This window comes from Physeter macrocephalus, chromosome 12, assembly GCF_002837175.3.
Source record: "Physeter macrocephalus isolate SW-GA chromosome 12, ASM283717v5, whole genome shotgun sequence".
NCBI lineage: Eukaryota > Metazoa > Chordata > Mammalia > Artiodactyla > Physeteridae > Physeter > Physeter macrocephalus.
This window is the reverse complement of record NC_041225.1, coordinates 48,452,180-48,479,486: the sequence shown is the minus strand read 5'-3', so window position 1 is coordinate 48,479,486 and position 27,307 is coordinate 48,452,180. Positions and strand designations below refer to the sequence as shown.

At 48.1% G+C, this 27,307-nt stretch overlaps 1 protein-coding gene across 2 annotated transcripts in view; it reads right to left on the bottom strand.

The window, feature by feature from the left end:
- LBH (LBH regulator of WNT signaling pathway) overlaps positions 1 to 27,307 on the bottom strand; it is an 87,821-nt gene that overhangs the window by 11,765 nt on the left and 48,749 nt on the right. Inside the window, exons 1-2 of one of the 2 annotated variants that reach the window (XM_007115418.4) lie at positions 14,644 to 14,880; positions 11,961 to 12,063 (exon numbers count right to left, since the gene is read on the bottom strand). In XM_007115418.4, the coding sequence (XP_007115480.1) occupies positions 11,961 to 12,063; positions 14,644 to 14,669 (129 nt within the window). In that variant the 5' untranslated portion in view covers positions 14,670 to 14,880. Of the gene's footprint in view, positions 1 to 11,960; positions 12,064 to 14,643; positions 14,881 to 27,307 lie in introns of those variants that run through there. The other variant, XM_055089095.1, reaches the window with a different exon arrangement.

Below are 27,307 nucleotides of genomic sequence, written 5' to 3'. Positions count from 1 at the left end.
AAAAAAAATTATTATTATTATTATTTTTTAACATATTTATTGGAGTATAATTGCTTTACAATGGTGTGTTAGTTTCTGCTTTACAACAAAGAGAATCAGTTATACACATACATATATTCCCATATCTCTTCCCTCTTGCGTCTCCCTCCCTCCCACCCTCCCTATCCCACCCCTCTAGGTGGTCACAAAGCACCGAGCTGATCTCCCTGTGCTATGCGGCTGCTTCCCACTAGCTATCTATTTTACATTTGGTAGTGTATATATGTCTATGCCACTCTCTCAGTTCGTCACAGCTTACCCTTCCCCCTCCCCATATCCTCAAGACCATGCTCTAGTTAGGTCTGTGTTTTATTCCCATCCTACCCCTAGTCTCTTCATGACATTTTTTTTTTTCTATTAAGCCAGATATCAAACAGATTTGCAAAAATGTGAAACCTTTCTTTGTGCTGAACTTTTTTTTTGTTTTGGAAAATATATTTATTTATTTATTTATTTATTTATTTTGTGGTATGCGGGCCTCCCTCTGCTGTGGTCTCTCCCGTTGCGGAGGACAGGCTCCGGACGCGCAGGCTCAGCGGCCATGGCTCACGGGCCCAGCCGCTCCGCGGCATGTGGGATCCTCCCAGACCGGGGCGCGAACCCGGTTCCCCTGCATCGGCAGGCGGACGCGCAACCGCTGCGCCACCAGGGAAGCCCCTGGAAAATATATTTATTTTTATTAAAAATCATTACTTATATTAACATGTAATGGTTTTATTGTCATTTTAAAGGAATTAATAAATAATAAAAAATTTTAACTGTTTTAATATCAAAAGATATAACCCACATAAACAAATATCTCTGGGGGTCCTAAATAATTTTTTAAAAAGTAAAAGGGACTGAGATTTAAAAAATTGAGAGCCAATGGCCTGGAGAAAAAATACCTTCACAAAGATGACTCCATAAGTCAAGGTTGAAGGATAATATGTTTTAAAACTGGAAAAGATTTGAGGGGAACATAAGAGGTGCCTTCAAATATTTAAAAGGCTGACATGAAGTCTAAGAGAGAGCAGATTTTTTTTTAACTCCAGGGGGCCTATCTAAGATCAGAATGGAGGATTTCACAGCATTATACAACTTCTAACAAAAATGACAGAATCAACTCTCTCCATTACAAATGGGGAAGGCAAGGCCCAAAGAGATGCTGGGACTTGCCTGAAATGACATAGACAGTAGCAAAGCCAGGATTAGAAACCAGTTATCCAGATTCATACTCCATAATCCCGATGCGCTGAAAGGTTCTGAGCTCCGTATCACTGGCAGTGTCCAAAGAACACGTAAGTGACTCAGTGCCGTGCTACTGTAGAGTGCATTCCCACATCTGATAGAGACTGGCCCAGTCTCAAAGGTACCCTCCCACTCTGAGATGCTACGGTATCTCAGTTTTGATCCCAAGGAAAATATCTATATCCACGATCTCCAAACTTGGAGATTGAAAGAATCTTGAAAGAATTTTGAAAGAACTGAAAGAATTTTGAAAAACTGTCTCCTTTCACACCTTTTAAAACCGACACCTAAAACTTCTGCTATATTATAAATATTACCATTTTAAAATAAACTTTTATGCCACTCTTTTAAATAAGTACTCAATGGCTTATAAACACCATAGCAATTTGATATCTACCATCACCTATTTTAAAAACTCGTATACAAGCTCGTAAGTCAAATCTTATTCCTTTCTCTGCTTGAAAACGTATTTCCATTCTACTGCTCCGTAGAATTTTATCTTAACGTATTTTCACGTTTGAAAGTTTTTAGTCATTAGCTTTTTTCATACTTCTCTGCAATAAAAAGATGTATTTGTAAATTGGCTTTTAATGTTTTTATGTCCCATGACCCTAAGGCTTGTTAGTTAAAAAAATAAAATTCTGGATTGGCTTATTGCAGCTATTAGTATATAAGTAATCAATAAACATACCACAAATAATTATTAAACACAAAGGTAATTTTTCACTGTTTTTTTTTTATAGATAGGTGGGATTTATGAAGCTTCTTAGTAACAACATTTTTAAATGGTCCATTTGTTCGATTCTCCTAAGGTTTCTATACCCTGGGAAGGCACGTTAAAAGATGCACGTAGGTGAGAAGCAGGTCCTCTTACAAAGGGGGTGGAGGGCAATCTTGATAGGAAAGGTAGGAAGAGAAAACTGGTGAAGCCTGTCTTCAGGAAATGCAATTTTAGAAAAGCAACAGAAGGAAGCCAAAGATGTGGAAACTGATTTCTCCAAAATGCTCTCTGCTGTCGTATCCCTTGAAAGTTTCTGTGAACCTCAGGGGCAGCTGTCCTCTGGTTTTAACACTTTGTTAAAACATGAGGGGGTGTATACATAGAACCTGATTAAGAAGTAATTTGGCATTAAAACCTCCAATATTAGGGTGCCAAGGAAAACAGCCAAGAATGTTTCTGATATGGCTTTAACTGCTATATCCAAGGGGGCAAATGACCAAAGAAATACATAAATCATAATTTAGTATTAGCTTATCTTTAAGAATGCTTCCATCCAAGAGGACAGATTCAACTCTCGAAGAAAAAAAATTCCTTCATGGTAACAACAGTGATGCCAGTCACAGGAAGTCAGGCACCACCATGGTTACGCTTTCCCGTCCACATACACACTATGCCTCAGTTATATTTTTTCTTTACTCACTTGTTTAAAACATTTAAAAAAAAAATAAAATTCTATCACTACATAAATGGAAAAGTAGTATTACTTGTCATAGGTAATAACCATAAAATACACTAATATTTTCAAAGTTTGTCTGTGTAACACCTAAATTAACTTTGTAAACCACCAGGCATATGTGGACTCTACTGGAACATTGGCCTAGGCTGTTTACCTGTTGCAAAGAACCTGGAGCCTTGCAGTGCTATTGGGTGGAAGGCCCTTGAACACTGGTCCAAGACTTCCATTATGTTCAGATCTACTTCTAGGAGCCCAGTTTATCCTTGATTCCAGGGAAGCAATATTTCTAAACCATGACCATTCCATAAGCCAGACCTGGAACCCCAAGAAAACCAAGATGGTTCAGGGGACTAAACGTGCGTCTGTTCAACCTTCGTGGGCATCCAAACCAAGGCAACTACCCTGGTCTTCCTCAAGGTCACACGGTGCTCCAATGTCATTAACAGAATAAAGGAGATAAGTAGGGGAATCGCCAACTCACATACATTTGTAATCCACAGAGCATGTCAACATACCCACTATGGGACAAGAATGTCGCTGGCTAATTTGCAATGCTGGCTAAATGGTGACTAAACATCATTAACTGTTATCATCTCTGCTCAAAATAAGCAATTAACAAACTAGGGGAAGATGTACAACATGTCCCAAACACTTTAAAGTAACCAAACACCTTTCTGACTCTCTCCACAAAGCTCCTCCATCATCCCATTGGTATAGATTTTACAACACTGAGATTCTATTTGCTAGAGCTTTCAATGCTGGGAGCTTATACTATGATAAACTCTTTTATTTGTCTTCTGTTATTAAGATAATATATAATCAAGAGGCTTAATGATGTTGAATCTCTTTGATTCAGTAATTCTACTTCCAGGAATTTATTCTGAGGAAACAAATCAGACCTGCGCAGAGATTTGTGTAAAATGATATTCAAAGCAGTGTTCTCTGTAAGAACAAAATATGCCACAACCTAAATATTCAGCAATAAGTGGTACATAACAAAATGAAATGCCATAATACAAAGAAAACCAAATGACAGGAACATAGTCGCAATATTATACGAAGTGAAAAAAGATTCACTCTGGCACATACAGTTTTACCTCAATTTTATTTTTTTAATAAAAATGCATATAAAATACTGGAAGTAAACATACCAAAATATTTCAGTGATAGGAATATGGGCATTTAAAATGTCCTTTGTACTTCTCTATATTTTCCTAAATTTCTAAAAGGAATTAATATCACCTTTATAACACACACACACACACACACACACACACGCACATACACACACACACTCTCTCTCTTAAACTTTTTGACTCAGAAATTCTATTCCTAAGACTCTAAGGAAATAGTATAAACTATGGACAAAGATTTATATATAAAATTATATATAAATTATCACATTATTTATAAGAGAAAAATATATACAATTTAAAAATAATTCAACAATTGGAGAATGGTGAAAAAATCATGTTGTAACTGTAACTTTATAACATTGTGCAGTTATTAAAATGCTGGCTCTGAAGCATTTTTAAGATAAATTGTGGGCTTCCATGGTGGTGCAGTGGTTAAGAATCTGTCTGCCAATGCAAGGGACATGGGTTCGAGCCCTGGTGCAGGAAGATCCCACGTGCCGCGGAGCAACTAAGCCCGTGCACCACGACTACTGAGACTGCGCTCTACAGCCCACGAGCCAGAACTACTGAGCCCGTGAGCCACAACTACTGAAGCCCGCGTGCCTAGAGGCCATGCTCCGCAACAAGAGAAGCCACTGCAATGAGAAGCCCGCGCACCACAACGAAGAGTAGCCCCCGCTCGCCGCACCTAGAGAAAAGCCCGTGCACAGCAACAAAGACCCAACTCAGCCAAAAATAAAAATAAATAGAATAAATTAATTTATTTAAAAAAAGATAAGTTGTGATGATGTGATGTTGATGACTTACATACCATTAAGTAAAAAAGCAGAACACAACCCTGTGTGATCTTGGCCATATAAAAATATAAGTTCCGTGGAAAAGATGCTAAAATGTTAACAGTTGCGATTTATGCATGGTGAGATTATGGTGACTGGAAAAAAAAGTTTAAAGAAGAAAATAAAAATTCCATAATGGGCCTATGTTACTTTAAAAATTTGAAAAGTAAGCATAAGAATAATAAAATACATACTTTGCCAGTGAAAATATGAATTACTCAAAAAAGGGGAAGGAAAAGAAAATTTTCCTGTAATTACAGCACTCTGATCTAAAACAACTGCTATTAACATTCTGCTGTCTGCCCTTTTGGTCGCGTGTGTGCGTGCGCACGTGTGTGTGAGTTCATGTAAGTGCATGCGAGTGTGTGTGTGTTTGTGTGTGTGTGTGTGTGTGTGAGCCTCTGTAGGCATCTCAGGCTCTGTCCCATGGGGATCAGCGGCTGAGCCTGGGGCTGCCCACACACCTCGGACTAATGCTCACCTGAGGATAAATTAGAACTGACACATAGGGCTGTGTCTGGAGAAAATGTTTAGGAATTTGGGAAAACCAAGGATGCTCTCACATCCAGAGTGGACATGTGTTTCAAGCTCTACAAAGTACAGACAGGAGATGAATTCAAGGTATACTAATTAATTCTGCCTGGGAACCACCTTCAGGTTCAAGTTAGGAGAAAGTCAGACCTAGAGACCAACCCCCCTGGACTGAGGTTTGTGACTTCCCTCTTTGCTCAGGGCAGTTCTCCTTTGGATGAGAGATCTGGAACCTTCCTTCCCATTGGCTCCAGGACAATTACTGGCCGAGTTGCAAGTAGTCGATGTCGCTTCAGCTAAATGCTTGGGTGCCTCTTCTATACAGTTTACCTAAAAGGGGCTTCTGACAGTGTAAGGCAATTAATTCTAGCAGTGAGGGGACTGAGGGAGCTCCCAAACTTCCCCTGAGGTCAAAACAGGCTGGAGAAACTTTTGGCAAATATTAATTTTTTTCTAAGATAGGTCTGTGCAACGAGGGGCCCTCCCCCAGTCAAGGATTGGGGAGCAGACACAGGAGTTGATTGACTGATCAAGAATCCTCCTGAGCTGGGCTCCGGGACAAGGGAAGGACAGGTGGTGAGGCAAGAGACAGCCAAGGGGGGCGCAGGGTCTATGAGACTGCAAAGGAATGAAGCCCCGGCAACTCTGGGCCCCGTGTGAATGAGAGCCTGTCTTCATCCTCCGAGGATTATTTCAGGACTCGGGCCTGAGAGATCATTTCAGGACATTCACTAGACACCCAGGAATAGCTCTTGGCTCCAGTCACAAGATTCACCACCCAAACTCATCCATTTCCCTAATGGTACAATCCTCCTCTCTATCCGACCTGGGAGACTGGGTCACCACAGAGAAAATGCTGATTCTATAAAAACCCATGCCGTGGGATAGCCAAGGTGCAGGGATAATTCTCAGTTCAGGAAAGGGAGAGAGGAAGGGTCCAATCAATCATACAGCATCCATTAGGCAACTATTTGCAGGACACTGTGCCTGGCATTGTGGGAACAAAGAGCCGTCTAAGACACAGACCCTGGGTCTGGAGAGGGATGAACACACCACCGCTTGAGAGGCCTCAGGCCTAACACAGGCCCTTTGAGAGAAGGCCAGGTTGCATGGCTCCAGTGTGTGTCACGTTGGCTAGGGAAGTGAAGCAAGCTTGTTCTCTCCCTGGCAGTGCTACAGACTCACTGTTGTGACTACAGTGTGTGTGTTGGGGAGGAACCCCATGCGAATAATTCCAGCCCTCTGCAGGCCCTCACCCAGGGGCATTCCAAAACACTGAACACCATGTTTGTGTCAAGGCCTTGGGCACTGAAGGAAGGTGCTGGATCCCTCATACAAGGTAGACGTGACCTGAAACTGACGTGACCTGGGCACTGACTCAAAAAGCGGCAGCACGTTCAGACACAGGCCCAACGCCACCCAAAGAAATGAGCTCCGGGCTCCTGTGTTTCTGAACCTTGTGGCCCTAACTGCATGTTTGCCTCATGTTCTTATGAATTGTACCAAGCAGGGAGCAGGGTGGACGGGGTAGGGATAGGAAAAAGGAAACTCCCTGGGATTCCAGGAGCATGTCGTGTCCATGGGGGGACATCTCCTGCCAAGTGCTTTGGAATTTTAGCTTTATGTCTCTTCAGGGACAACTGAGGCTTTTTAAGTCTGATGTGAAAGATGTTTTCCTGGTGACCATGGGACTTCTGTGCGCCAGCCCAGCTGGGCCTCCAAAATGCTTGAGAACATGTCGGGTATCACAGCTGGGAGTAACCAACGAGACAAGGGCACCAGGAGGAGGAGACAAAGGGAGGTGATGACTTATGCCTGGAGTGGCCTTGTAAGCGGGGGCTTGAGGGAGGCAGAACAGAGACATGTGCAGGAACCCCAGCCCATCATTGATTTCAACACCTGCATTTACACGGGTGGGAGCAAGGAGAGCCAGCCTTGGGGGTCTCATAAAGAAAGGCTCAGCAGAGAGGTGAGTGAAGAGAAAGTGTTTCCAAACTGCTACCTGACTTTAGAGGTTCAACTGAGACTGTTCTTTGAGAGAGAAGTTGCTGCTTCTGATAAAGAGCGAGGAGGGAGAGATAAAGGAGTCGTCTATTGTTGGGTCTTGGAGATGGAAGAAGCAGAGAGTTCCTATCTGGGGAGGAGCTATTCTCAGCCAGCACAGTGCATTAGACCTGTCCTAATGCAGAGCTAAAAGCGAGGCTCAGACTGCAAGAAGCAAACAGCAGGGCTGTGGCAGAAGAAGGTCACCCACCACTGTCCCTCCTCCCTATCCTATAAAACGCCAGGATATCCCTCCCTCCTGTCGGGAAATGCAGGGGAAGCTCTTAGGGAAGGTCCACAACACGGGGCACTGTGGTACATGTAGAATAGGCACCTCTGGCTTACAGCGCATCCTCTCTGGCTCCCCTCATCTGACTGGTGGGTGGACGTCAAATGGTAGGAGTATGAGACCAAGAACAGCAAGAGGAATACAAAAGGTGACCAGGGAGGGACATGTATGCTGATCAGAGAGGAATTTAAAGGGCCTTGGGAAGGATAAAAGTTATCAGATCTTGGTCCAGTTGCTTTAGATGGGAGTCTTTTTTTTTTCCTTTTTTTTTTTTTTTTTTTTTTTTTTTTTTTTTTTTGCGGTACGCGGGCCTCTCCCTGTTGTGGCGTCTCCCGTTGTGGCAAGCGGGGGCCACTCTTCATCGCCGTGCGCGGGCCTCTCACTATCGCGGCCTCTCTTGTTGTGTAGCACAGGCTCCAGACACGCAAGCTCAGCGGCCATGGCTCACGGGCCCAGCCGCTCCGCGGCATGTGGGATCTTCCCGGACCGGGGCAGGAACCCGTGTCCCCTGCATCGGCAGGCGGACTCTCAACCACTGTGCCACCAGGGAAGCCCTAGATGGGACAGTCTTAAGTGAAAACTGGGGAGCCATATCTCTGTCTAGAACTTAGCAAGGGGGATAGAACTGCAAAAGCCTCAGCAAACTGTGCTGGGGGAAGCTAGACAGCAAGGCCAGAATGCACAGCCCTTGGGTGGTGGCAGCATCAGTGTGCACAGGCAAATGCCCAGGTCCCTTCTACAGGCCAACTCAGGCCCAGCACGGAAGGAGACCCAGTCAGAGAGGCACTCCGAAATGCCACATTCTTAGAGTCCCTGGAGCTGGGATGGGGGAGCCTGCAAGGCAGCCACTGACCTGCTCCCCTGAATTAGGGAAAGGAAGAAGGCATTAGGCGCAGATGTTCCAGTCCCAGGGGCCAGAGAACAGGAGGCTGACAGATGCAGTGTGGGGAGGGAGCTGCAGCCAGCAGGGGCAGAAACGTCCTCAAGGAGACCCTCCCACTCAGCCCCGTGGGCTGGCCGCCACTCCCATCCAGCCCAACATGTCCTCCACTTTCTAGTAACCATTTACTCACCCATGCCGCGGGGTGTCATAATTCATGCCAAGTGAGAGAGCAGACGTGCATTGCACATACTGAATTGACTCTCCAAGTAAATGTTAAAGACAAAACAAGGCACCGGCTCTGTGGATTTTTATACATGCTAACTCCCTAAGCACAAGAGACGGGCTTACCCGAATCTTTCAGGGGATAAAAAGACATCTATCTGACTCTGAGGAGGCCCTTAAAAAATTCTAAGGCAGAAGTGAAGGTGGGCAGCTTCAGAACCAAGAGACTCAATTTAACTGAAAGCACCACCATCCATTTAGCACCTGCTCTGTGAAGGCCCAGAGCCAGCAGGCACCTTGGGTTGGGGAGGGCTGCAGGAGGGGTGATGGCTGATGGTCACAAAGAGGGAATAAGTCATCCCCTGCCCTCGGACACATGGGCAGGGAGGAGGTCAGGCAGGACCACGGCAGCATCATTTAAGCACAAATGCCACAGGTGCTGGAGAAGAAGGAGGTCACATCTGGGGCAGAGAAATCAGAAAAGCTTCCTTCTGGGTAGGTCTGGAAGGTGGGGGAACAACTGACAAATTCCAGTGTGCCTATTTAGTTTATGACCTTGTTTCAAGGTCAAACCACAAGTCTGAGATTCTACTTCAACTGCCAAGTTGGGATTGATGTCTCCTTCCCACTTTTAGTTCCTTGGAAAAGCAGGTCTCAGTAAAAGCCATGTACTATTATTACCCTCAGGAGGAATGCCAAGAACAGAGTTCAAAGATCTCCTGCCCCCAGAGCCAAGCCTAGCCTGAGCATGTACAATGGACAGGACAGGCTCCAGCCAAGTGCAGCCCCAGCCAATCCCCAGAGCTCTGGTGGGAATGTGTTTAATTGGATGGCACTGGCTTTGAGTGGGCCCAGAAAATACCGGTCTCATGACAACTGGCAGACCAGTTCGCTGCACAGCCCTGCGCCTGGCTGAAACAGGGGCAAGCCAAGGGGTATCTGAGGGTGCAACAAAATTAGAGATGGAAGTGTCCTCTCAAAGCCTCTTTCAAGGCCCAGCCCCAGTCTGACCTCCTTCTCCCAAGCCTTTAGATTGCCACACATCCCTGGATCGACCGTAGCTTTCGTATTGCTCCACCAGATGGCCTGTGTTCCAGTTATGAACATGCTAGTTTCCCATGTGAGCCCTGGACCCTTCCTACAATGCCCAGCATAGCATGTTACATACAGCAAGTGTCCAATAAATACTGCTTGCTTGACGATAACCACCTCTCCCCTTTCTCTTCACCAGGCAACCAGAAGACCTTTCTGAAATCTTGTGACAGAGTGCTTTGAAGTTCTAGGTAAGATATTTTGGAACTGTGCAGTAGTCCCCACTCAGGTAACAGGGCAGATTTCCTGAGAGGCTGTGAAAACTGGGCCCTAAGTCTAGCACCACAAAGGAAGATTTGGGGGCCCTTTTCTTAGGCAGCATAGAGTTATCTTAGGAACCCAGAGGCGATTTTATTTTCCTCCTGCCATGGCAACCCCAATTCAGCTGTCCTCACCCAGCACTGCAGCCCCTTCTTGGGTCATGACCTGCTCTTACCCTCAGATCCAGCGGAATGACCTGAAGGTCAAGAAAACTGCCCTGTAGGACCTGGCCCTTTATCCTGGAACACGTTCAAAAGGAGAATATCAAAAAGCACACACAGACATACTGATGACTGTGTTTGGAAAGGTTTTGTGATGGAAATCTAAAACCCAGAACTGAAAAAACAAAACAAAACAAAAAACACCTCACCTGTAACCACAAAGAGATTCAGTCTGATTCAGTGGCTTGGAAACTGGTATCCAAAAACACCCCAGCTGGTAGGTCAGGAAACTTCTACCCTCCCACAGGCTGTGGGGCTTTCAATTGTCTCTCTCAGACCCACTCTGAGAGTGGAAGGTACAAAACCAACCAGAAAAGGGTATTTCCCTCCTCCCTCCGAATCCCCTCAGGCTACCTGAACACTTATTTCCAGCCAGCAAAAGGGGCTTGGCCATTTTGACCCACAACAAAGGGGCCTTCTCTAACCTCCCAAGTGTGTCTGAGGTGACTCTTGCTGTCACCTGCCAAATTACCTTACCCAACCTTAGCTTTCATCTCAGCTCTCTTTGATCACCCTCTCTCCATCACACCCACCCAGCTTTCTATTTTCTCTTCCTTCACAGAACAAATGCCCCTGGAATGGTTCTAAGGCAGAACAAGTCTAGATTCTAGCCAAGAGCCAACCCCAAGGCACAGACACATGATACATCAGAAGAGCAAGGTTTTGGAGTTCGAGACTCAAGTCATACACTCAGTCTGAGCCTGTTTCCTCATCTGTGAAACAGAACAAAAATTCCCATCTCAGTGCCCACAGTCAAGAGTGAATGAGTAACATTTGTAAAGTGCATGGCCCATAGCCACATTCAGTTAATATCTGCTGAATGAGCCCATCACACTTCATTCATCTTTCCTCGGCCAGCCATCCTACACAATTTCCCTAGCTCTGGGATCTCCCCTTAAGAACAGACTCTTTCCTCCCCTGAAGGTAATAACGTAGGCACTCTTCTTGGAAACCTGAAAACAGTTCACTGCCTCGGCGCTCTCTGGAGGTCTCTGCAGCGGGCTGTGGGCAGTGGAAAGCAAATGGCTGGCCAGAAAGGGCACTGGGCTGAGAATCTGAAGGTGTTACTTAGACCACTTTTTTGGTCCTTATATATTCTGGATCCACCACACAGCATAATCTCTGCTGGATCCTGGCAATAACATCCTGAGAGATCTACCTTTCTGGGAAAGGTCTCTTCAACTCTTAAGTAGTTTGAACATTAACCCTGTTGGAATCAGTTGGTCAACCATCAACCAGAGGAAGAAAGCAGCATTTGACACAGCAATGCCTCCACCAGACTACCCTTCCCCATAAGCTGCCCCTCACAGCAATGTTGCTACTGCCCAAGGCTTGGGTGGGGAGGGAAGTTCTGATCTGAACTGACTGCACATTATCACTTCCCCCTTTGCCACCCTGAAGGGGAGAGTCCACAGCAGCCAGGATGACTAATAATTAATAACATCAGCTCATGCTTCCTGAACGCTTACTGCCTCCCAGGTACTGTGAATGCCTTATCCATGTCATCTCATCATGTTGAATCTTCACCACAATTCTGTGAAGTAAGGACTACTGTTGCCCCATTTAACAGATGAAGAAACCGAGGCTTACTGGCATTAGGGGACTTTCTCAAGGGCGCATAGCTCTTACAAATAGCACTGGGATACAGAACCAAGTCTGCCTCCAGCCCCAGCAAAAGACACTAGGCTCTAAGGAACCAGAAGGAAGCCAGTACTGAACTTACCTGATAGGAAAGGCCATCCTTTCGGGGGTTGAGGCCAATTTCCTCCATGGATGGGGTGTTCATCATCACCTCAGTCATCTCGGCCGATCTCAGATAGTCAGGGCTGCCAAGAAACCCAGAGCAAAAGTCAACAAACACACGCACTTTCACATGCCTACTCTCCGTGCCTTCTGCTGTTAAATTAGAGGACTGCCTGGAAGCAGGATGAGAGGTGTTCAAAACAGAACTCGCGAAAAAAACGAGCTCATGCCCCGAGGAACCACCTTACAAGCCTAGAGCATCAGGGTTTTCAACCTCCACCAACAAAGCCCATTGTCTGAAACCTGCTCTGGCAAACCTCCTCTTCCCTCCTCTCCTGTACTAGTCCCTACTGGCACAGAGCGACTCTGGATTTTCTTTTAAGTGACAGAACTAGAAACAAAAAAACAGTAAGTAGCTGAGGCCGTCTATCTATATTAAAACCAATTCAACCCGTCTCTAGGGGAACTGAATATTATTATTACATAATGATAACAGGTCAACCTCAGAGAAACCAAGTTCAATAATGCTGCCTTCCTAAATTTCTCTCTGGTGTTCCTTTTTGCAAAATGTCCCACTTAAAGCCCCAAGGGGTCAGCTTTCTGAAAGCTTCACATCTGCCATCCAACCTCCTTCTCTAGCCCCAGCCACAGCAGCTGCAAGCTCACAGCTTGAAAATCATCCCCTGGATTAAAAGCCTTAAGGATGCCCGGACTCTGACTGCAAAGGAAATTTCCAGAGGGGCCAAGCTGGCCCACCAATGGCTGACATGTGAAAGTGCTTTGTACTCTGTAAGCAGGATACAAATGTTCCATTATCCTCACACAAGCCATGGGCACGTACAGGGTCCCGAATGTGTAATGCCAAACAGCACATACCAAAGTCAGTGTACTCCCTACACAGTAGCCAATATTTTCACCATCATGCCTTTACACATGGTTAAAAAAAAAAAATGTAGGTTAGGCCTTATAAAGACTGTATCTAAGGAAACAGGGGTACCAAACTCTTCTTCATTTTACAGCTACTACATAGAGTAGAAATGGCACAGGATTTGGAAACAGAAGCAATAGGTTCTGGTCCAAGCTATGCCACTCAAGTGCTGTGTGATCTTGAACAGGTCATATAACCTCTCTGAGCTGCAGATGTGCCGTTAGTTTGTTACCATGATGCTAATAATGCATATCTCAACAGTTATGGTAAAGGACTAATCTCTGGGGGGGGGGGAAGCATTGCAAACTATGAAATGCTAATCAACTGTAAAATAATACCAAACCTTAATCTCTCAGGGGACAATAACCCTGATGAATCTTAAAACCATCTTGGCAAGTTTTGAGTGGCCAGGGGCACACAGCCTCCAGTTGCCTTCCAAGTCTCACCCATGTGGTACCTGGAGGTGGGAGGGAAGGAGCGCTCAGAGGAGAGAGGTACGCAAGCCTCCGGGGTGAGGAAATTTTTACTTTGTTTTCAGAGTTCAGTCTCCTTTCTAAACAGAGACAGGCTGGGTTGGGGGAGGGGAGACTAAACGAAGATGCTAGGCTTCCGGGCAAGTTTAAGGTCAGGAGCCAGGACTCCAAAGTCAGTTTCCCCCTGGGTTATGGAGAGGCTACTGCCCACCCCCAAAGTAATGGGCCAGAAGAGCGCCCACCGGGCTCTCGCCAGGCTCTTAGCCTGGTGTCCGGGCGTTCGCTCCTCGCTCCCGACTGTGGCGCGGGGCCGAGAAGTTGAAGCAAGAAGCATGAACTTTCCGGTTTTTGAGCTGAGCAGGACTGCGCGGAGCTGGAGCCTGCGGGGCCGGGCTCTCCGCGCCCGCACCTGGGAGCGAGTTCCCGGCCGCCAGCGCTCGCCCCCCGACAGCTCTTCCTCTTCCCCAGCGCAGGAAGGAAGCAGCAGCCGGTGCGCAAGTCCCAGCGGCCGCGGGCCTCGCTCTTCAACGAGGCGGGCGCCCGGAGCGCATCCCTCCCAGCCCCGATCCCCGGTCGGGTGCAAACCTCCGTCTCCCCACACCCGGCCCGGGCTCCTTCCCGGCGGGCCCGGTGAGGGCGGCTCCTCCCCAACCCGGGCCCCCATAAAGGCGCGTCGGGTTTAGGGGCTATGAAGAGAAAAGGGATCGAGAGGGTGCAGCGAGGGACTGTGCTGCTGCCTGTGGCTTCAGTCGGGTTGCGTGTGGGGAGAGCGTTTTCCCTCACCCCTCGGAGCTCTGCAAACGCCGCCGCTGCACCAGCTCAGTCCCGCTGCCGCCGGCCTCGACGCCAAGACTTGCATGCAAACAAAAAGGAAAAGGGGAGGGGCCCGGGGAGAGCAGGAGACCCCTACGCCAGGCAGGGCGCGCGCCTCCTGCAGCCCTCCGCAAAGGGGCTTTTATTAGCCGGGTTCAGCCGTGACCCCTGGTTCTCCCCCGACCCCACTACGGCCGTACACACACCCTCCCAGCCGTCACTTAAGTGAGGGCTTCGAGTTCACTTCCTTTGTCTGGATGCTCTCAGAGCCACCTCCCCACCCCCACCTTTGCAACCTTGACGTTGACTCCTGCTCGGGCTTGGGCGGCGGGTTAGTGCCCGGCGCCCGAGCCACCCGCTGCCCTCGCACAGAGCAGGCACGAGCAGGCGCCCGGGCCCCGCAGCCACGGCCGCGAGACGGATGCCCGCCGAGGGCGCAGGATACTCACCAGTGAATCGGGAAATATACAGACATGAAGTCCTAGGGGAGCCTGACCCACGCCCTTGTGATTTAAACACGGTCACTGCGTCTCAGGTAAGGATGTCACGGGCGCAGACAGGCGCAGCAGGCTGCCGAGTGTGGGCACTGGGCGTTCGCCAGTCCGCCTCCCGGAGATAGCCCCACTGCCAGCAGCGTCGGCAAAGCAGACGGAGCTCTCGGCTCTCCACCGAGCTCGCGGCCCCACAAAGAGCCCAGGAAGCCGTATTTATAGGGGCGGGGGCGGGGCTCGGCTCCGGAGGCCCCGCCCCCCTCGCCCACTCCTGGAATAACGTCACCAAAATCATGAATGGCTTCGGCGCTCGCAGCTCCCGCTGGCGGCGGCTCGGGGGCGCGCTCGGCTCTGCTCCCCGAGGGCAGTGGTTTGCTGCAGCTTCTAGCCCGGCCCCCACCCCACGACTCACACACGCAAACACGCGCGTGGCCACGCGCGCGCACACACACGCACGCAAGGGGACCGGAGTTCAATGTCAACGCTACTTCAGACCTACAATCCCGCGGGCGTTGGCACCCCGCGCCCCTCTCCCTGCACGCACCTCCGGGGCCGGGGTGGGTGGGGACTTGGGGGCAGAGGACCGTGGTGTGAGGAGGGCGCCGGGGCCCGCTCCGGACGTGACCGCTCGGCGCGGGGGGCGGGCGCCATCCCTCAACCAGCGCCCTCTTTTGTACCCACTCGCCGTTCCCGGCCCACGCCTCGGGACCCCTCTTCAGCGTACATGCCCCAAACTAGGCCTTTCCCTGGCATCCTCGCCCGTGGCACCTGGATTGTTGCGCCCGAGACGCGTCTCTTCTATCCCTGGGAAGATGCGTGCAAATGACAGCACAGCTAAAAATGAGGCAGTGGTAAGGTAGGAAGGGACGCGGAGCTGCGGGACCGAATGCCCGCGGGGGTCACGTTAGCTTGGTCTGCAGCCCTGAGAGCCGTGGAGGATTTGATTTGTGTGCGAAAGGATGTGGTGTCGTCGTAGGGTTTTTCCATTGGACACATACACACCCGGCCCGTGGCGGGGGAACGGGGGTGCTGGGGCACGCCGCACAAGCACACCCCACCAGCCTTGGCTCCCAGATCTCCTCCACGAAGAAGAAACAAAGAGCTTCAGCCGAACCCCTCCCACACTGCCCGGGAATTGCAACGCCGGGAGTCCCTCCGTGTGGTCAGGCTGCCCAGCCCCCAGAGCAGGGATGGGAGTCTGCCCCTCTGTGGCTGGAGTGCGTTGCTTCACACCTCTGCCTCAGAGTCTCCTGTAAAATGCCTTTATAACCCTGACTTAAATGTGTACTGGGGACAGAGGAAGTCTATGTGTGTGTGGAGGGGGGAGGAGGGGGGACAGGGGGAGGACGGTATCCAAAACTAGGCAAAATGAAGTGTGCATTGAAGTCAGCTCTTTGAACGATAGTGAATGTATTGAATCCATATATATGCGCTTAAAAGTAGAAACATCAGGTTTATCTCAGGTAAAGGAGGATAGGATTAATGGTGAGGGTTTAACAGTGGCAGGGCCATGAGGAGGCCCTCATAATTTGATCAGCCCTCTCAAGCCAACCCAAATAAAAATAATCGATAAGAATTGATAAGAATAATTAAATTAAAACTAGCTTTGCTATTTTTAGTCATTCATATATACAACCTGAATAAAAACAGTGAACTTCCGATGAAAATGCAGCTTCAAGATCAGCCCCCTAGGGACCTCCCCGGTGGCGCAGAGGTTAAGAATCCGCCTGCCAATGCAGGGGACACGGGTTCGAGCCCTGGTCCGGGAAGATCCCACATGCCACGGAGCAACTAAGCCTGTGCGCCACAACTACTGAGCTTGAGCTCTAGAGCCTGTGCTCCGCAACAAGAGAAGCCACCGCAATGAGAAGCCGGCACACCGCAACGAAGAGTAGCCCCCGCTCGCCACAACTAGAAAAAGCCTGAGTGCAGCAACGAAGACCCAACGCAGCCAAAACAGAAAAATAAAATAAAATAAAAAAGATCAGCCCCCTAGTTGCTCCCTCCAACCAGAGAAATTCAGGAGCTTCTCGTCACCCCCATCTCCACTCCCTCCCCACAAGATAAATCAGAAATTGATTTGTGCTTCTAAGTACCACCTCCATTCTGCTCCTCTGGAGGTACTGTCCTGCTGGAGGGTGATGATGCTTCTGTGGACAGGTGCCATGGTGGGGTGGGGATTTCAGGTGAGAGGTTACTGCCGCCAGGGGGCGCTGTTTGTGCCTTGGGTATAAGGTGGGGAAGCGTCTCAAAGGGTGAGTGTGACATGTCATCTACTCCACCAAAGGAGAAGCCAGTGCTTGAAGAACTGGTTTCCAGGCTGGACTTTCTGGGGCACTTAGAGGAGAGTGCCTGAGCTAGAGCCTGGGTGAGCAGAACTGATACCTTCTACCATCTCTCCCCAGTAGCAACCTGTGGCAAGGCCTGGCATGAAAGACTGTCTCGCTGCTTTTACACCAACAGCCGTGCATTATACCTTTGTGATTATTGCTTTGTGAAACTTTCAAAACTCAGAAAGCTACCCCCACCACACACACACACACACACACACACATACACACACACACACACACACACACACACACACCCCTTAGTGTCAAAATGGCCTCATTTTGGAGAAGAGGATGGGAAGTAAGGCCTCCATCAGGAGATATCTGGTCTATTGGGCCTCTGGAAAAATTTCCTACATTGGAGAACATTGAGGTAACTATCTTATGCTCCTCTTGGGGAAACTTTGTATTAATGCCAATTTTAGCTAAATTTCACCTCCGTCAGTAGGATGCAGTTGAAAATAAGCCTTGGGTTGGGACCCCAAATCTATAGTTTCTGTTTCCCTTCTGGGTCCCCATGACACATTCATTCATTTGAAAATATGGGAAACATAGGGCTAAACTTTTATACAACTATAACAAATATACCATTTCTCAATCAGAATACTCTCTATAGTGCCTTGCAGGTTTTCAAAGCATTTCCATGATCTCAACTTTCAAAAGAATGTAGAAAGATAACCATAGCACAACTTTACAAATATGCCAACAGAAGCTGAAATAAATGAAGGGGGTTTCCAAGGATCACACAGCCACTCTACTACATTGCTGTGGGGCACTGTGTTTCCTTCATCTCTCTAAGGGCACAGGTTATTTTAACCTGCAGACTGACCATTTCTTCCCAATACCCCATGAGATAGGTTTCTATCCCTGCTTCCTTTGAATAAATGAAGAAACAGAAACACAAATGAATGAAGTTGCATTGAGCTGCAGAAACTTAGAGCTGAAAGAGACTTTCCAAATCCCCGAGTCCTAGAGCCTGTGCTCCGCAACAAGAGAAGCCACCGCAATGAGAAGCCGGCACACCGCAACGAAGAGTAGCCCCCGCTCGCCACAACTAGAAAAAGCCTGAGTGCAGCAACGAAGACCCAACGCAGCCAAAACAGAAAAATAAAATAAAATAAAAAAGATCAGCCCCCTAGTTGCTCCCTCCAACCAGAGAAATTCAGGAGCTTCTCGTCACCCCCATCTCCACTCCCTCCCCACAAGATAAATCAGAAATTGATTTGTGCTTCTAAGTACCACCTCCATTCTGCTCCTCTGGAGGTACTGTCCTGCTGGAGGGTGATGATGCTTCTGTGGACAGGTGCCATGGTGGGGTGGGGATTTCAGGTGAGAGGTTACTGCCGCCAGGGGGCGCTGTTTGTGCCTTGGGTATAAGGTGGGGAAGCGTCTCAAAGGGTGAGTGTGACATGTCATCTACTCCACCAAAGGAGAAGCCAGTGCTTGAAGAACTGGTTTCCAGGCTGGACTTTCTGGGGCACTTAGAGGAGAGTGCCTGAGCTAGAGCCTGGGTGAGCAGAACTGATACCTTCTACCATCTCTCCCCAGTAGCAACCTGTGGCAAGGCCTGGCATGAAAGACTGTCTCGCTGCTTTTACACCAACAGCCGTGCATTATACCTTTGTGATTATTGCTTTGTGAAACTTTCAAAACTCAGAAAGCTACCCCCACCACACACACACACACACACACACACATACACACACACACACACACACACACACACACACCCCTTAGTGTCAAAATGGCCTCATTTTGGAGAAGAGGATGGGAAGTAAGGCCTCCATCAGGAGATATCTGGTCTATTGGGCCTCTGGAAAAATTTCCTACATTGGAGAACATTGAGGTAACTATCTTATGCTCCTCTTGGGGAAACTTTGTATTAATGCCAATTTTAGCTAAATTTCACCTCCGTCAGTAGGATGCAGTTGAAAATAAGCCTTGGGTTGGGACCCCAAATCTATAGTTTCTGTTTCCCTTCTGGGTCCCCATGACACATTCATTCATTTGAAAATATGGGAAACATAGGGCTAAACTTTTATACAACTATAACAAATATACCATTTCTCAATCAGAATACTCTCTATAGTGCCTTGCAGGTTTTCAAAGCATTTCCATGATCTCAACTTTCAAAAGAATGTAGAAAGATAACCATAGCACAACTTTACAAATATGCCAACAGAAGCTGAAATAAATGAAGGGGGTTTCCAAGGATCACACAGCCACTCTACTACATTGCTGTGGGGCACTGTGTTTCCTTCATCTCTCTAAGGGCACAGGTTATTTTAACCTGCAGACTGACCATTTCTTCCCAATACCCCATGAGATAGGTTTCTATCCCTGCTTCCTTTGAATAAATGAAGAAACAGAAACACAAATGAATGAAGTTGCATTGAGCTGCAGAAACTTAGAGCTGAAAGAGACTTTCCAAATCCCCGAGTCCAGTCTCCTCATTTTACAGGTGAGAAGACATCGAAGATTAAGTGGCATGTCCAAGGTCGCCAGGCTATTAAGTGGTATTGATGGAACCTGAATGCAGGCCTTCAAACTGCTGGTCAAATGTTCTTTCCACGACAACCCCACACCTTGCATTGCACTTGCCAGGAAGTCAGCAACAGAAGTCAAACACACGACCTGGTCTCTTGAAAACCCCTCAGTCCACCACCACCATTTATTGAGCATTTACTATGTGCAGACCAGGGAACTAAATACCCTTCTGTAGTCCCTTCTCCTACCTTTGTCCCCAGGAACTAGAAAGTTGAATTGCAATTCCGCTTGGATAAAAATCCAAGTGTAATGAGAACTTTACAACTTGAAAAATCCAAGTTGTAATGCTTTCCAACATTACATAAATCCAGTTTCCCAGCTCCTTCTCACTCTCACCTAAAATAAGAGTTAAAAAAAAGAATAAAGGGGGCTTCCCTGGTGGCACAGTGGTTGAGAGTCTGCCTGCCGATGCAGGGGACACGGGTTTGTGCCCCGGTCTAGGAAGATCCCACATGCCGCAGAGCGGCTAGGCCCGTGAGCCATGGCCGCTGAGCCTGCGCGTCCAGAGCCTGTGCTCTGCAACGGGAGAGGCCACAACAGTGAGAGGCCCGCATACTGAAAAAAAAAAAAAAAAAACGAATAAAGGTATTGAGCTTTATATCTTATTAGAGTTATCTCAGACACCACTGTGCCATGTATGCAGGACACGTCTCTAATTACTCATCGAGTAAAAAAGTCTCCATCCACATTCATTTAGCAACATATTCCCACACTTTATGTCCCTTCTGCCTTTGCAAAAAGGCAGTATTACTCGCAATTTGCCTAGTAGTGGTGAAGCTGCTTCTTGGGTTAGCTAGAAGGGACTTCACAAAGTAAGTTTGTTGAGATACATTCACATCTGTTAGAACACTTATGCCTCACAAACAACTTTAAGACAGAGGCACTATTGCCCCATTTTAGAGCTGAAAAAAGAGGTTCTGAGAGGTTTAAGTAACATGACTCTCAAATGGCTCAACTAAAATTTGACTCTGGGGCTTGTTGGTTCTAAAGCCTATATTTTCCCCACAATGTGACATTTATCCTCACCTCTGTGGCTTTGTTTGTTTTAACAGCTAATCTATAAACTGAATACACAGGTGTTGATTCCAATGGCAAAGATCAGGACTACTTTGTGACCATCCAGTGGGGTAGTAGGGCTGGAAGAATAAACAAATTTCCCACCCTGGGAATCTAGGAATTTCTCAAACTATCAGTCAAAGGCTTGGGGTTAAAAAAAAAAAAAAAAATTGAGTGGGAGAAAGGGAGTTTCTAGCCAATTTTTCAGTGAAACTCATTTGAGTATATAAGAAATCTGAAAGGCAAGAATGTGTGTGGGTTGATGTGAGGATGAAATGAGATAATGTTATGAAAACACTTGGTAAGTTGGAAAGCACTGAGCAGATGTACAGCTTGTTTTTAAGATGTGGAGGGGGAGGAAAGAAGGGGTTCAGCAGACATGATTGCATCTGCTTCAGTTTTTCACTTATTTCAACCACAGACTGCCCCATTTTCCCCTGGAGCCCCTTGACTGACGTTTCCAGCTTTTGCGGGGCAGACATCAGAGGCAAGCAGTGAAGCTCTTCCTGGTGGGCACTGCTGTGGTCCCAGAGTCCTAGCAGCTCCCCTCACACCCCATGGAGTTTTCGGTCGCTCCCAGCAAGCGTTCAGCTGGGTTCTGGGCACACGATGAATGAGCGGGCCTAAGAGTGTGGGCACACTCTCCCACCTCAGCCATTAAGGAATTAGCAGTCCACCACACAGAGCAACCGAAACCCACCAGACAGAATCCTCTAGCCTTCCACTGACTTTGCTCTAAGTCCTCAGCAAGTTGTGTAAACTCTCTGTCTCAGACTCCTAAAGCAATAAGGCAGGCAATAGCGTCTCTTTTTAGCTCTCAGGGCGCTAATAAGGCTGAGAGAAGTTGCTTTAATAAATGCTCAAGAGCGAAGTGCTTTGCATCCTATCATCAGAGCCCTGCAGCCCAGTATGAAGCCCGTGGATGCTCTTGCCCTGTGCATCTCAGGAGGAGCCTCCACCGTTCTGCCCAGAACGCTCTCACCCCCCAAAAGAAGCCTGGGATCTGGCAGCCCATGAACTCTTGCCTTCCCAAATATCAAAGAGATTCTTCCCTGGCTTATTCTTTATTTCTATCAAGGGGGCTTTGAACCAAAGGGATTTTTTCAGAGAAAGAAAACTCTATGGAATCTTTAGGGTCCAGGCTCTTAAAAGAAAACACTAAAACTGGAACTAGTTCAAGGCTCTCATGTCCAATTAAGGAAATACTCACATTCCTGTCCTGGCTCTGGCCCTAGCGTGCTTTCTCTCTTTCCACATCTACACAGGAATGTACTTTAACAGCCAGAAAAGAGGTTACTATCACCAGGACACAGATCATATAGCAGAGGGCTCCTCGGGGTGGACTCCAGCAGGCTGATACTTTCCTCGAATTAGACAAAGAGCACAGACCACAGAACAATCCAAATTCCCTTCATACCACCCTACCCCCTGCCATTTCACCCACACTTCTGGACCAGAGAAACTCCATGGTTCCTGTGGGGTTAGGAAAAAAGAGAAAAACACTTACAATAGTTTCTTGTGAAGAAAAGCACTTTCAGTTTTCTTTTCAAATATACAGGATGTCAGCTAGCTTCCTCCAGGGCCAGCTGTGTCCCTCTTGATTTCACACCCACTGTTCCTCCTTGGAGGAACAAGCAGTGAATTATGCACGGGGAGCAGCTCCTTCTGAAGGCCTCTGCCAACTCTGTAACCCAAGCTAACACCAGCTCACTGGAGTCCCCAGTGTACTTCACACCCACATGGTGCCCAGCCTTGGGATCAGATAGCTGGGTCCATATTACACCTTCCTGACCTTTCAACAACAATTCTACCAACAGGTAGAATTAAGGAGGTATTAAGCACCTACTACATGCCAGATGGTGGAGTTCCAAGGAATTACTTTAGGAGGTCTTTCGTTCTTTCCCACCTCCATCACCCCCAAAACCATCTCAAATAGACACACACACGTGATAACAGGGGGTCTGACGGGCCAACACAGCTCTAAGACAAGTCACTAAATAGTTTTAGTGATCCCCTAAATAATTATAAAGCTGAATAAAAACAGCACATGTGCTATGTAAGTACAGTTTGCATATAAAAACCCTAGCCTCAAAAAAAATAAATAAATAAAAAATAAAAACCCTAGCCTCTGTGATTTGATTGAAATAAAACTAAATGTGTTGTCCTCCTCTAAACAAACAAACAAACAAACAAACAAAAAAACAGGAAAAAAACCCCTAGCCTCTACCCTTCCTACCAGATTTTCTATCCCTGAGTTCCCTTTATAAAGAAATCAGGGGCTGCCTCTGGTGCTTGGCATGGTGTCCGTCACTGGGGAGATTGGGAGATGCCAGCCCCTCTAGGACCATCTGATAGCTGCTGTGATAGAGATGTGAGCATGGTGGGTGTCGTGATTACTCTTGTCTTGGGGAGAAGGGTGCTGACTACCAGAATATAAATTCTATAAGGGTAAGGATTGAGTCTGTTTTGTTTACTGCTGTACCTTTACCACCTGGAAGAGTGCCTGGCACATAGTAGGCACTCAAGAAATAGTTGTTGAATAAATGAATGGTATCAGGAGAAGCTAAAGGGAAAGGATGCTACTGAGATGGCCTCAAAGGATGGGTAAAAGCCAGAGAAAGGCGATGCTAGCAGCAAGAACAGCATAAGCAAAGACCCAGGGGTGAGAAAGTGCCAGGGTGTGCTGGGAACCAGGGGTGAGCAAAAGAATCTAGATCTTGGGAGGGGACGCTGGAGGCCCCTAGGACTCCAAGTCTGCATGTGAAATGGAATACTTACTTGGTAGGAAAGGGCCTTGTGCTCGGTAGCATGGACTGTGCACCAAATTTCTGGCAGGAAAAATGTCTAGAACTTCTGTTAGCCAAACCAGTCCAGTTTTCCTCACCTCTACGTTATTTGAGTTAATATCAGCATTTCTCCTCCAGTTGGGTGGGGCCTTAGCAGAAGCGTTAAGTAGGTCAGATTGAATTTATGTGAATCGTGTCTTCTGAGACTTCCCCTTTCCATCTCCTCTTGTTTCACACCTTTTTTTTTGACCTGCCTCAGGCACCCACTGATCTCAAGAAACCCATGCTCCCTCCTTCATACTGGCCTCCCAAACTCCAAAGCCATCTTTTTCTTTTCCAAAGAAAAGTCCACTCTTCAGCGCCCTAATCTCAGGCAGCTGCCAAGCAAGTGAACTTGATCTGCCAAACAAATTCACACTATTGTGAGAATGACGTGCTCACAATACCTCCAGGGTCTCTGTCTAATAGTGCCATTTCAGGCAGGCTGAGTGGGTGAGAGGAAAGATCTCTGTGGTCCCGGAGCCTAGAGGATGGTTGATGGTCGGAGGCTGAGGGGAAACCGTGCCCTGAGAGGACAGAGAAGGAAGTGAACCCCTCAGAAGGGCTGGGTGGGTGCAACCATGGGCACAATAGAAAATGACTTCCCTAGTCGGTCACAGCCCTTCTGGAGGGATCTGATGGGAATGTTTGACCCCAGCTCGAATCTGACGACAGCATTGGAGCAGATTAACGCCAGTGATCAATGGGGAGGGGTATAAAAAGTCTGGGCAGATCATTTTCTTCCTTCCTTTGTACTGAGACGGGACGGAGTTTTAGACCAAAGGGTACTTCTCCAAGTGGACCCCAGGCACCCAGCACCCCTGCCCAGGCCAGGCCAAGCCAAGCAGTCCATGTGTGCACCAGGAGAGGTGGCCTTGACGTCACTGCTGAAGTCCTACACCAGTGTAAGCAAAGCTGATGACAGGTCGTGATGGCGAGGAAGGCCAAATGCCCTTTTACATGCTTGATGAGGCCCTGGGGCATCAGAGGCTTCCACGAAGGGTTTCTAAGCCTTGCAAGTGGATGGCGTGGCACATGGGCTCGGGCAGAGCCAGGGACAGTACTGCTCACCAGCTACTGAGGACAGTGGGGCAGCTGGCCCCCACGTCCTCCACCCCCCACCCTGACATCAAAGCCTGAATTGCAGGACTCTTGCCTTGCATCCCCACCTGCCCTCTGAGAGAGCACCTGGCTGTCTCATTCCTCATCACCCTGGCATCCTCTTAAGAAAGGAAAACCAGGGGCTCCCCTGGTGGCACAGTGGTTAAGAATCCACCTGCCAATGCAGGAGACACGGGTTCGAGCCCTGGTCCGGGAACATCTCACATGCTGCGGAGCAACTAAGCCCGTGCGCCACAACTACTGAGCCTGTGCTCTAGAGCCCGCAAGCCACAACTACTGAGCCCGCGTGCCACAGCTACTGAAGCCCGCGCGCCTAGACCCTGTGCTCCACGACAAAAGAAGCCACCACAATGAGAAGCCCGCGCACCACAACAAAGTGTAGACTCTACTCGCCACAACTAGAGAAAGCCTGCACACAGCAACGAAGACCCAATGCAGCCAAAAATAAATAAATTAAATAAATAAATTTAAAAAAAAAAAAAGAAAGGAAAACCAGAAATAGGGAAGGAGACCCTCCTGAGGCTGTTTTCTAACTTCACTCTTTAATGTCCTGATGTTACTATTGAAAAAAGGCTACAGCATTCCAGTCTTTCAGGAGGCTGGGGGCGGGCGGCCCCCCGCCCCTAGCCACAGGCTCTTTTTTAATTTAGGGGTAGTTGGAGAACCCACCAGTGAAAGCCCTGACCCACTTCACTTCCTGTTCCTCACTGGAGGGGGTCTCCTCCACACATGTTCCCCAGGGTTATTCTCCTGTTATTGCCTCCACCTCCAGGACCCTAATGTTCCCCAGTGCTTACTAATTTCCTCATTTAAAAAGAAGAATATATAAAGACTAATGAATTACACACCATATATGATGTTGTCTGACATTCTTAATAAGAGAATGAACAGGTCTCTTTACTTGTCTGGCCTCAGTTTGCTCCTCTGTAAAATGGACCTGATATTCCCTGCCCTCAGCTCGTCACACATAAGGGTGCAGTAGCGGCAGACACTCGGCTTCCTTGGCAGAAAGGTACGGTGTTAAATTATCCTCTACTGGATCTGCTTGAAGATGAACAGTAAAAAGAAGGGATAGTGAAACCCGCATCAATTATTTCATTTTGTTGCTTGTTAACAGGAAAACATAGCAAAGGTAGCAACCCTTTTTTGTTCTCTGAGAAAGAGAGGCCAAGCCAGTTCTCTTAGAAGAGGATGATGCCAAATATCATGGTTGATAACTCATCTCTCCCTCTTCCCAGCACATTTCTCAGAGTATGTGCACTAGTCTTGCACTTGCCAATGCCTTGGCTAGAAGCGCACGGTGTGTGAACTGCTGCATTTCCATCAAAGCCCGGGGAGGTTCCACCAGCCTTAATTGGCAGGCAGACAGTGTCCCGCCTTCACAGCCTGCCCTTCTGCACATGGGGACACGGGCAGACGAAAGCTATTTGTTCAACAAGGAACATTAAGAAATACGCTGGTATTGAATGCCAGCAAGTCACCCAGCTCTTTTTGTGTTCTTGGGACCTCCACATGTCCACACAGGCACATACACTTACATGCCAGGGGCACCTCGGCAGTTGAACAAGTGCTCTGTTTTCTGGGTCTAAGGTAGGGAAATAACGCTGACCTCAATCCAAATAGAAACCGAAACTTATCCAATTCATGTTGTTTTACCACTTTGTGTATGAGTGTTTGTCACAAGCAGCAACAAATACCTCCCAGTGACTACAGGGGAAACAGGTGTGAAGGACTGGTGTGATTCCAGGATCTCTGACATTCACTTCCTTCCACAGAGCGATGACGGGGCGCAGTGGGGGCCATCACCGTGACGGGAGCCCGCACAGGGATAACCATCTGATGGTAAGTAAGGAGGGGAGAGCTGGAGCAAGGGAGGTCAGAAGGGGACCTGCTGTGATGGCCCAAGAGAGAGGTTGTGTCCATGGGAGGTGCAGATGACAGGTGAGAGGCCATGCAGAGATGGAGGCTTTAGAACTCCATAATTGTTTGGACGTGAGAGCAGAAGGGACAGGGAATTGGAAAAGTCTTGGAGTTCTTGAGCTTGGGTGACTGGAAAACTGCCACCATCTGCTGGAAAAGCAAAGCCCAGAAGGGACTGATCCGGGGAGAAGAGGATCATGTCAGTTTTAGATGGGTGGGGCGTCCATGTGATGACTGCCTGTTGAGTTGCGGCTGTGGCTATCAGTGTTGTCACACCATCCACACTAGTTGTTTCTCTCACTCTGGGGTCCCTGGTGGCTAAGGCTTCTGTTCTGAAGGTCAGGTCTGGCAAGTCTCTGTGCCGTGGGTGCTTTGAAGCTGTTGCAGACTGGGTTCTTCAGAGGCAGCTGAGGAGACAGGGTTCGGGGCCAACACTGATGAAAGGAAGGGGAAGAAGCAGGCTTGGGCTGAGAAGGAAGTCTAATGCAGGCTCAACAAATCTCAGACAAGCCTATGGGGAGCTTTGGGGGAAATATTACCTGTCAGAGTGTCCCGCATTGGGACAAAATGCCTGGGCCTTTGTTCTCCTGCATCTGCCGTGTGGGCTGTCCTGGGGAGGGCCTGATCTTGGGAGAGGAGGCCCTCTTCAGCCGAGGCTGACCTTGAAGGAGCTGGGAGCTGGACGCAGTCTGCTGACCCCACTCCCAGCAGCTGGGCAGCAGGCGCTTCCCTGAAGGGGATCCAGGTGGCACATTTCCATTTCTATCACAGACCCCAAAGCTTGCAACTCTGCTTTCTCGCCTCTCTTCCATTTGCCGTGCA